Below are 11,587 nucleotides of genomic sequence, written 5' to 3'. Positions count from 1 at the left end.
ACAGATGATGGCACTAAGTATGTACAAAACAGTTGTTTAGGCAAAATGCAAATGCAGCTATTATGGTCCCTTTGTTGATATTTGGGATTTCACTGCATTGAGTATCTGCATGTGAAAATAACTTGCATCAAATTCAGCCATTTTGATCAATAAATGGTAGAGCAAATGTAGCAAAATGTTCATTGAAGAATCTTGGTGTTGTGTACATGGGTGTTCACTGCACAGTTCTTTCAACTTACTGTATTTTTGAACAATTCATAGTGACATTTTGTTAAAAATGATCTGATCTTTAAATATATATATGTGTATATATAATATGGGGTATATTATATGGGAGATACACACACACACACACACACACACACACACACGTATATATGTGCATAATCAGGCCTTGTGGTTCATTGAGCTTATTCTGACATTCATATGAATACTAGTCAGTACAGAGAACAATTATGGAGGGGGGAAGTTGCCTTTTTACTATAGAAAAATTTAAAATTTTTGATTTACTACAGAAAAATTTTAAATTTTTGATGCCCTACAATTGCTGGCTTCATTAAAAGAAATCATTCATCATTTTCAGAACTGCCCTTCTAAAGAAGCTAAAATGAAAATCAAACACAATCCAGAACCCCTAAATCTGAAGATCTTAGAATTAGAAGGAATTATAAGAAGCCCCTATTTCACTTCCCTTAGAATTCAAAAATGTTTATCCTGCACTTTCTTATATTGGAACTAGATCTGCCATGTGGAACTACACAGAAAAAACAATATCATCCTCTCCCATGCTAATGCCCTTCACAAGATGAATCCAGTGGCGACATCCATCCTAAATCTGTCTGCTCAAGTTTATATTCTCTGCTACGATCAACCAACCTTCTGCTCTGTGCTTTCTAGACCCCACTTTATCAAGGTCATTTTCTTTTAGACAGGCCTCAATTAATTCAAATTTATCTCATATAGGGCAGCCAACCTTGAACACAATATTCCACTGTTTCATGATATTGAGTCTATGGCTGACTAAAACTCCCAAGGTGACTGTCATATGAGCTTCCGTTTGGCATAACAGCTTGAGGCAAGAAAGTCAATAGCGTGATGTTATTCTCAAACATAAGATCTATTGTTTTTTGTTACCTCATAAAAATGCATTACACCTCATCATTCCCCACTGGATGCATTCATCACTTATTAATGATGCATTTTTACTTGCTTTTAAAATATAATTTGAGGTAAGTACTTAGCACATGATTTATTTGTGGGAAAATGTCATGGGAATCCCTATTGTGGACATATAAACATGCAAGGTCAGTAACAGCACTGACAGAAGACAAGTTATCCCTCAACAATAAAAAAAATTTTAAACACTGAGCTTACCACTTTCCCAGCTGGATTTCGCCATGTTTATTTTTTTCTGTAAGACAGATATCTGATAGAAGCATATTAAATTTGGGGTATTTATGGGAGTTGGGGTGTGGAGCTAATTTTTAAAATGGCAATCCACTCAAGGAGGAACACCTTCCAGTTTGTGAAAATTACTCTATAATTTTTTTTAAAACAAAGTGACAGTGTTTAGCAATTAGGGTGGAGGATTTTTCAAATATATAACATGGTAGTGATCAGGACGGTTTATTCAGAAAGCATCTACTGAAGAGTTACCCTTAACTCCATCCGACAACCAGGTCTGAAACAGCTGACTCTAACATGAAGGCTTTCATTTTCCTTCCCTTCATGTTCTTGGCCATGTTCTCAGGTAAGAAAAGTTAAATTCGATGACTTTCCTTCCAACTCTCAAAGTAAAGAATCAGAAATGTTGAGTGACTTAGTAATACTTTGTCAGAAAATGTTAAAATGATAAATCTCCGGGGCGCCTGGGTGGCGCAGTCGGTTAAGCGTCCGACTTCAGCCAGGTCACGATCTCGCGGTCCGTGAGTTCGAGCCCCGCGTCAGGCTCTGGGCTGATGGCTCAGAGCCTGGAGCCTGTTTCCGATTCTGTGTCTTCCTCTCTCTCTGCCCCTCCCCCGTTCATGCTCTGTCTCTCTCTGTCCCAAAAATAAATAAACGTTGAAAAAAAAAATGATAAATCTCCATCAGACAGAGAAAGGGAAGAGGCTAATTTCAGACAGCATAAATATAGACCAAAGGCATAAAAATAGTGACAAGGTGAGACAACAGTGAATAGTTTGACACGACTGAAGAGAAGCAGAGGCAAAGGAATGGGAAAAGCAAGGCATTATCCTGGAAAGATAATTCAGTCTAAAAGGATTATGGGAGTTTGTGAATACTCACAAGTCCACATTCCATAAATATATAGTTTTGTGTGATGATCCAGGAAATTCTGTGGTCACAGAGAAATAGGTTCAAACCCTGACTTTTCAATTCTCTGTTTATGTTATTTTGGATAACTTAATTTTTTAGCCTCAGTTTTCTCCTTTATAAAATGGAAATAAGTAGACATTCCCACAGGCTGCCATAAGAATCACGTATACTCTGGCATTAGCTACCATTACTTGAGTTCTTAGGTGCCTGTCACTCAGCAGACCTCTCTGTGTTCCCTACCTCAATACAGTTAGGTGGTCTGTTTTCAGAGATGAAATTTCCAGCTAAGGATGTAAATTTCTCTAGATAATAAATGACACAGATATTCTATATTTTTATAATATATATCAGAGAAAAATATATATTATGCATATACTTATTATGTTTATGTATGTTTGCAAGAAAAATATATAGATAGATACATAAAATTCCTCCCTAGAACATATATGCTCCATAACGGCAGGTAACATATCTCTTTTGTACTTCAGTGCTTTACTAGATGATGTTTAGTACGCATTAAGCAGGCATTTGTTGATGGAAGAAAGTCCCTTAATGCCAGATGTAGTGGTTATATGGATTTGGAGGGTGACAAAAAGAGAGGATTCGGGAATGCCTATTACAATATAGAGCAATGCCAAGAGTATATTCAGAATGTAACATCAGAGGACAAAAATACAGAACAGATAACTATTTTACAAAAATTTAACTTAAAAAAATGGTTAGGGGTGCCTGAGCATCCAACTCTTGATTTCAGCTCAAGTCATGAGCTCACAATTCATAAGTTCGAGCCCCATGTCAGGCTCTGTGCTGACAGCGAATTTGCTCTCTCCCTGTCTCTCTGCCTCTCTCTCTCTCAGGATAAATAAATAAAGATTTAAAAAAAACAGTTATACCATATTCTGATATTATAGTTACCTTGTTTACTTAAAAATTCCACCCCTGATTTTTATTTTACAAATTTAGCCATGTGAGAAATGATATATTAATCAGATTTTCATTATATTATTGTTTGTACTAGGAAAAGAAGGAAATACAATCACTACTCATTGTTAGAAGACTGTTTAGGTAAATTATGGTAATTTAACAGGTGAAATATTCTGCAGCCATTAGGGAAAATAATAAAGGTGCTCTATATGTATTGATATAGAGCCTTTATATGTATTGATACAACCTCACGGTTCTGTCAAGGGAGAAAATAAGGATTAGAACAGTGTACAATGTGCTAATTGTGTGAAAAAATATATCCCAATATGTTTGTAAATACAGAAGACATCTCTTGAATAATACAGAAAAACCTGTTAAATGTAATTGTGTCCAAGGAAGGTTGGGACAGGAGAGGAAGGGAAAGTTACTTTAAACTATTTACCCTTTTATGTCTTTGAAATTTGATGTAATTTGCTTGTAAGACCTATTTAAAAATGAAAAACATAATTAACAAAGAATATAGATCAGCTGATCTATTTTTTACCATTTCATCCACAACCTTATTTTAAGTGATTTCTGCTCAAAGTTAGTGCCTGTTAAGGAATACTTTTGGGTCTTAGAACTCATGCAAATGCTCTTCTCTCTGCTGAAAATAATTATTTCCTTATCCATTTTTCTGGCTATAGCCTATACTTCTTATCTGTGTCACCTCCTCCAGGATGGAGACATGATGCCCTACTACCTGCTATCTTGACTCTGGGTCTATTGTCTAATTTATTTTTCACATGATAGCATTCATCAAGCTACCATAAGTGCCCGTTTGCTTGTTTACACGCATTATTAGACTTTCCAGCTTCTTCAGGGTAGAATAACAATCCCTTATTCATGGTTGTGTGTCTAGATCTTTCTATAGCTCTGGCATGGTAATGGACCCTTCAAATATACTTCTGGTAAGTTGAAAGGATGGCTAGATTACACCCATGACCGTCCTACCACACGCTACACCACAGTTAGTACACCAGGTTACTAAGTCCTAAATTCCTGAGCCTGGGCTAAGACCTTAACCACCAGTGATATAGTAGACAATGGCATGCTCAACGGGTAACAATTAATGATGCATTTGATTTTAGTTAAATTTATCTGAAGGTACAAGTGTGTACACTTGTGGAAATATAAAGAGGATCAAATGCAAATACAACGGAGACTCTAGGCATAGATTTGGAACTACCTACCCTGATATTATTTCAGGTTGTATAAAATGAAAAACTTAGGGAGAAAGCCTGTGAATAAAAACAATGCAAGCTTGAATAAAGCTTTTTCAGAAACCCCAAATTGAGAAAGTAAAGGGGAAAAGAAAATCATTAAACAGAAAAGGCGAGGAAGTCAAAAAGAAACACTTGTACCAAACCAAGGACAAGAAACATAAGACCCAGTAGAATACCACTGCACTTAACAGCTATAAAACCATTCCATTTGCTCATGGATTGGTGTCTAAACCCTGCTTATTTGGGAGTAGAAATTTGAATAAACCATATCTATATATCTATATCTATCTATATCTATATCTCACAAATCTCACCCAATCTATTACTCCCCTGCTGGAAATATGTATGTATGTATGTACCTATATATATGTGTATATATGTACATATATATATAGTGATGTATATATATTTACATATACATATATATAGTGATGGATGAACTTCCAAAATAAATTCAAGAAACAGAATAGATGAGTTATGAAAAGTAGGTATTAAGAAATAGTCATATAATATCTACCATTTCCTTGAATAGTTTGAGCACAAAAGAAAGAAAGAAATAACCACTGGAGAGAGTATGACTGATTGGTTGATGCTGGGACCCCTATGGGAAATGGTGGACTGTTCCCTTTGGAACAGGGGCAAGGTGGGAAGAAAACAGCTACAGAAAGCATATATAGAGATGAGAAAAGAATATGGAATGAGGGCTCACGACTGGCAGTTTTTATGTCTGGAAAACTGCTGATAGCACCTTCTGTAGGGTGAGCTCGGGAATATGGGAAAAGGTTTTGTGATGTAGGGAAAGTTTATAATAAGCATAACTCAGAGTCTATTTGATTAATCAGGAAATCATTACAAGGAATTTGGAGTAGTATGAAGCTCAGATAGTTCAGTTCAAGTAATTCAGATTCTGATTTAGAAATGGGATAAGCCAGTTTGACCCCACGATTTTTATTTATTTTTTAAATTTATTTTGATAGAGAAAGAGCATGAGTAGGGGAGGAGCAGAGAGAGGGAAAGAATTCCAAGCGGGCTCTGAGCTGTCAGCAAAGCCCGACATGGGCCTCGATATCATGACCTGAGCTGAAATCAAGAAAAGTCAGATGTTTAACCCACTGAGCTACCCAGGCACCCCAACGCCGTGATTTTTAGAAACCATGAAATACAATTAAGAAAAAAATAGAGGACCCAAAATATTAAGGTTGTAAGAAGTTATGGGAAGCTTCTGTCTTGAGGTTTGATTAAAAACAACTGAAAGAGGTGTTAAATACATACTACAACTTGGGATGAATGCTGTTGATTTAAAACTCTTAAAATGGGGCGCCTGGGTGGCACAGTCGGTTAAGCATCCGACTTCAGTCACGATCTCGCGGTCTGTGAGTTCGAGCCCCGCGTCAGGCTCTGGGCTGATGGCTCAGAGCCTGGAGCCTGTTTCCGATTCTGTGTCTCCCTCTCTCTCTGCCCCTCCCCCATTCATGCTCTGTCTCTCTCTGTCCCAAAAATAAATAAACATTGAAAAAAAAAATTAAAACTCTTAAAGTTAAATGACTTTACTTTTATTTTTGTGCTTATGGTATCATTTCAGTGTCTTCAACCCAGGCTTTGAAAACAAGTGTTTTTAAACCAGAAGAGGGTTCAGAACGTGCATTTATTCGACAGAGAAAGCATGAAGCTAACCATCAAGCAGAACAAAAGGAATTTAATAAGCAAGGAGGCAACACCCAAGGAAAACAAGCAATATCTGGTTTCCAAGGACGACCAGGGTATTCTAACCAGCCAGGGAAACCAGGGGATTTTAATCAGCAAGGAAGGCCAGGAGTTTTCAATCAGCCTGGAAGACTGCAAGGGAATTCAGGAGACTCTAATCCAAAAGGGAATTCAGAAGCTTCTAATGAACAAGGAAAACCAGGATCTTCTAGCCAACAAGGGAGCTCAGGGTTATCTAGCCAGCAAGGAGTTTCAGGATCATCTAGCCAGCAAAGGAAGCCAGGGTCTTCCAGCCAGCAAGGGGGTCCAGGGTCATCTAGCCAGCAAGGAAAGCCAGGGTCATCTAACCACCAAGGAAGACCGGGATTGTCTAGCCAACAAGGGAAATCAAGGCCTTTTTACAATCAAGAAGAAAGAAAAAATGCAGGCAACCCTTTGAATACCAATATAATGGAGATTCAGGTTGGTGTTAATCTCTTTTTTTTTCCCCCTTGGTCAACTTACCTCAACTATTCCATTTTCCAAGACTTACAATTGTTAACAGAATATACTCTACTAAAGACCCACACTTTGTGATGACACTGATTCAACAAAATGCGAAGGAATCTGGGGGTGGTTATTTTCATACCTATGGTCATTAATGAGTGTCATGCTCTTCGATTCCATTTCTCATTCCTTTCTTCTGTCTTCCACTCCACCCTTTCTACCTATACTGGACTAGATCAGACCTTTGTGAACAGAGTCCCTACCCTTGCCAGATTTAACATTCATGCCCATTTCCATCCCATCCATAATCTACAAGCCACTCAAGTGGTGTTTATTTCTAAATCACAAATCTGACCCGATCTATTACTCCCCTGCTCGAGATTCTTCAGTAGCACCATACTCTCTAGAAGATAAGACCCAAACTCCTGAGCATGGCCTTAAGGATTTTTTTTAATGATTGGATCCCATGTCCGTGTATGATTGGACATTTCATGGCACTCTTAGTCACACATCCATGTTTTACAGAATCCTCTGATTTTCCACAAATGTATTTCTAATACCAATGATAGCCTTTATCATAGAATATACCATATTGCTTTGTAATGGATCTTCATTATGTTCAATCACCACATGAACTCCTTAAAGAAAATACCTTTTTTTAAAAAATATCTGTATCCCCCGATTCTAGTATAAGACAGGCATATAATAGGTTCTTTTGAACTGTTTCTCAGATAGGTGAATAAATGATGTACGGGAGACATCATTGTAATCAGGTGCACATCCATGACTCCTATACTCCCTTTGAGTCCTGCCGTGAAGCCTTGCCAGTCTCTCTCTCTCCCAACTGTCTTCCTCCTAATTCCATTTAACCCTGACCCTGAACACTCAGTACATCCAAAACAGTTTTGTAGAACACTTCTTCAATCTCATTATCTTAATGGGAACTTCATTTTTTTTTTTTTTAATTTTTTTTTCAACATTTATTTTTATTTTTGGGACAGAGAGAGACAGAGCATGAACGGGGCAGGGGCAGAGAGAGAGGGAGACACAGAATTTGAAACAGGCTCCAGGCTCTGAGCCATCAGCCCAGAGCCCGACGCGGGGCTCGAACTCACGGACCGCGAGATCGTGACCTGGCTGAAGTCGAACGCTTAACCGACTGCGCCACCCAGGCGCCCCGGGAACTTCATTTTTTACATCATAAGTTGTCGTTACTCAGCACTCTTGCAAATGAAAATCGCCTGTCCCTCTTGGTTTTTACATCTAGGCTGGCATGAAGTAGTAATCTTCCAAGGACACCCCTGCCATTCAGACCTTACTGCCACCACCAGCGTGTTTCTGGGTGTTTACATTGTCACTTAAACTTTCTCAATTGGTATGAAAATGGTAGTGGAGTCTCAACCAATGGAAAAGACTGAACTACCTGTTCATCTTCCTTGGTCCTGAGAAGACTGAGCCACCTACTGAAGATCCTCACAGTTTCACTTAGTGTCTCTGTTCTCATCTGCTGTCAAAACTCCTTTCCGTTCACAGACTTCTGTCATTCTATAACTTGATTCCAAGGAAGTGCTTCAGGTAGGACTTAATTCCACTCTGCACAGTCCTACCTCCTGCCTCATTTGCTTTCATGGGTCAAAGAAAAAGAAAGTTTCAATAAACGATGATCACATGTGTTTTGTGTTTGCCACTATGACTTTTCCAGAATTGTTGTTTTCTTGGGCAGGAGAAGGCTTTTCTACAAAGCATTAAAGTGGAGGCAGTGTGACATTAATAAGAGCAAGGGCTCTGCAGTCACATCATTCAGGTTCTGAACCCCAACTTGGGTATTTAATCTATATCTGGTCTTGGACTTGTCACTTAAATGCACTGTATGCCTGCGATTATACAATGGAGCAAAATCTACCCTTCTTTCAGAATTGTTGTGCAGTTTAAATTTAAAAAAAGGGATTAATAAAATGATAGGTTTAGTGCAATGCTTCATCAATAACTAATGAGCAATGACTATTGTCTTATCACAATATCAGAATTAAATTGAGTTCCCTGTATTTACTGCATGGTCTTTCACATGACTGCAGACTGGCAGTACCAGCAGCAAGAACCCAAGTGGAAATACAAAATGTCAGTCTATCTACAAACCAGTCTGTGGTTCTGATGGAAAAACCTATGGTAACCTCTGTGTATTTAATGAAGCCAAAAGGTAAGATGACTTTCTCTTTATTTGTATCAGGAACTCTCACTCTGATCCACAGGGAATACAAGAACATTTTTCCATGTGTCTCTGTAGTTTTCTCTCAGTAGTGCCTTGGGTGTTTGTCCAAAGAAAACATAAAAGGTACTTAACCTTTGAACAATAAATTCAATCATTTTCTGAAAGAATGTGATACATTCAGATTTTTAAGTAGGAATAAATTTATTATTGAATCATTCATTTACCAGATATTTATTAAACATTCACTGTGTACCAGGAATTGCTCACATGGAGGTAAGTTGGTGAGGGAAACACACAGCATTGCCTCCTGCTTCCTGCTTCCATGGGGTTTTCGTTTTTGCAGTAGATGACAGCAAACAAAATGCATCAGAGGATAAGGAGGGCTGTGAGTCCTATAGATTACTTAGTATTGACCATTAAAATGTATTTTAAATTTAAGTAACAACTTGAAAGATTGGATTTGGTGAGCCATGCAAACATTGAAGAATTGAACTCCTGTCCATCCACAAGAAATAAGATGATTATAAGGCTGCTTAAAATTAGAATGTGTGACTAAGAAAGAGTTAGACGTCTCCGCTTTCAAAATTAATGACTGCTCACCTCTTAAGGTAGTGAGGAGGTAAAAATTATACCTCTCTTGTTTTTGATAGTGCCAGTATTATACTAAGAGCTCAATAAACCATTACTGCAGAAATAAATGAATGTTAAAGGTAAGTGTGCCCTGTAGCCATAAAAGTTAGAGCTGGAAAAAACATCAGATACCCATTCTCTCACTTTATATATAAGGCACCTAGATCTGAGCCAAGAAAGTAGTGGCAGAAAGTCACAATTCTCAAAGCTGGTCAGTGTGAAACAGGCAAGCCCAAGACTACAGCTGCTTTTACCCATGTGATTTTTTTCTCTTTTTTAAAAATTATAATTTATTGTCAAATCGGCTAACATACAGTGTGTAAAGTGTGCACTTGGTTTTGGGGGTAGATTCCCGTGGTTCATTGCTTACATACAACACCCAGTGCTCATCCCAACAAGTGCCCTCCTCAATGCCCATCGCCCATATTCCCCTCTGCCCCACCACCCCTCATCAACCCTCAGGTTGTTCTCTGTATTTAAGAGTCTCTTATGGTTTGCCTCCCTTCCTCTCTGTTTGTAACTATTTTTTCCCCTTCCCTTCTCCCATGGTCTTCTGTTAAGTTTCTCAAGATCCATATATGAGTGAAACCATATAATACCTGTCTTTCTCTGACTAACTTACTTCACTTAGCTTAATACCTTCCACTTCCACCCACATTGCTGCAAATGGCAGGAATTCATTCTTTCTCATTGCCCAATAGTATTCCATTGTATATATAAACCACATCTTCTTTATCCATTTATCAGTTGATGGATATTTAGGCCCTTTCCATAATTTCGCTATTGTTGAAAGCACTGCTATAAACATTGGGGTACATGTGCCCCTATGGATCAGCAATCCTGTATCCTTTGGGTAAATTCCTAGTAGTGCTATTGCTGGATTGTAGAGTAGTTTTATTTTTATTTTTTTGAGCAACCTCCACACTGTTAGTATCCAAAATCTATAAAGAACTTAACCAAACTCAGTATCTGAAAAACAAATAATCCAGTGAAGAAATGGGCAGAAGACATCAATAGACACTTTTCCGAAGAAGACATCCAGATGGCTAATAGACACATGAAAAGATGCTCAACATCACCCATCATCAGAGAAATACAAATCAAAACCACACTGAGATACCACCTCACACCAGTCAGAGTGGCTAAAATTAACAACTCAGGAAACAACAGATGCTGGTGAGGATATGGAGAAAAGCAAACCCTCTTGCACTGTTGGTGGGAGTGCAAACCAGTGCAGTCATTCTGGAAACCAGTGTGGAGGTTCCTCCCATGTTATTTTTAAATAATCCCATTTTCTTTCTATGTTGGTGCCACAGTTTCTTGATCCTTGATGTCTTCCATTACCTTGTTTTTAGGATAAATAATGGAAAACTAAATCTGTACCATGAAGGGAAATGCTAAGCATTGACAGCAACCACATTACCTGGAACCTCAAAACCTACTTTCAGTTTTCTTTAAACCATGGATTTCCTTGGAAGTTCCACTGAGGTCAGCAAGAGTCTTACAGATATGATGGATCTTACATAATTTTCAAGTTTGTTCCATAACAAATAAAGTCAGTTCCAGAGTTACTTCTGATTTCTGGTACTGTTTATTTTCTAGACTTTCCCAAATCTTGTGTCTCTGTTGGACCATCTTTAAGCATCCAACTTTGGAAGCCACACACTAGATTAATATTTTTATTCTATTTTATTTTTAGAGACAGATAGACAGCATGATCAGGGGAGAGGAGCAGAGGGAAAAGAGAGAGAGAGAGAGAGAGAGAGAATCTTAAGCAGACTCTACACTCAGCTCAGAGCCCAATGTGGGGCTCGATCCTACAACCCTGGGATCATGACCTGAGCCACAATCAATTGTGAGATGCTCAACCAACTGAGCCACCCAGGTGCCCCTAGATTCATATTTTTTAAAATAAACAAAGCAGAGCACCCAGGTGGCTCAGATGGTTAAGGATCCAGCTCTTGATTTCGACCCAAGCCATGATCTCAAGGTTCACGGGTTCAAGCCTGTGTTGGGCTCTGTACTGACAGTACAGAGCTTGCTTGGGATTCTC

At 38.3% G+C, this 11,587-nt stretch overlaps 1 protein-coding gene across 2 annotated transcripts; it reads left to right on the top strand.

Annotated features, from left to right (window-relative positions):
• Positions 1–1,621: 1,621 nt before the first annotated feature.
• On the top strand, positions 1,622–11,105 carry MARCOL (MARCO like). 2 transcript variants are annotated; one of them, XM_086700996.1, is made up of 4 exons: positions 1,622–1,750; positions 6,088–6,671; positions 8,771–8,892; positions 10,890–11,105. In XM_086700996.1, the coding sequence occupies exons 1-4, from the start codon at positions 1,702–1,704 to the stop codon at positions 10,933–10,935; spliced, it is 801 nt and encodes a 266-aa protein (XP_086557122.1). In that variant the 5' UTR covers positions 1,622–1,701; the 3' UTR covers positions 10,936–11,105. The 2 variants fall into 2 exon arrangements, with proteins under 2 accessions (XP_086557122.1, XP_086557125.1); XM_086700999.1 differs by lacking the exon at positions 8,771–8,892 and having other exon boundaries at positions 10,890–10,960.
• The last annotated feature ends 482 nt before the right edge of the window (positions 11,106–11,587 follow it).

Source organism: Puma concolor, chromosome A1 (assembly GCF_028749965.1).
Source record: "Puma concolor isolate L17-30 chromosome A1, mPumCon1.1.hap2, whole genome shotgun sequence".
Taxonomy (NCBI): domain Eukaryota; kingdom Metazoa; phylum Chordata; class Mammalia; order Carnivora; family Felidae; genus Puma; species Puma concolor.
Note: the sequence above shows the minus strand (reverse complement) of the source record. Positions and strands in the feature narration are given on the sequence as shown.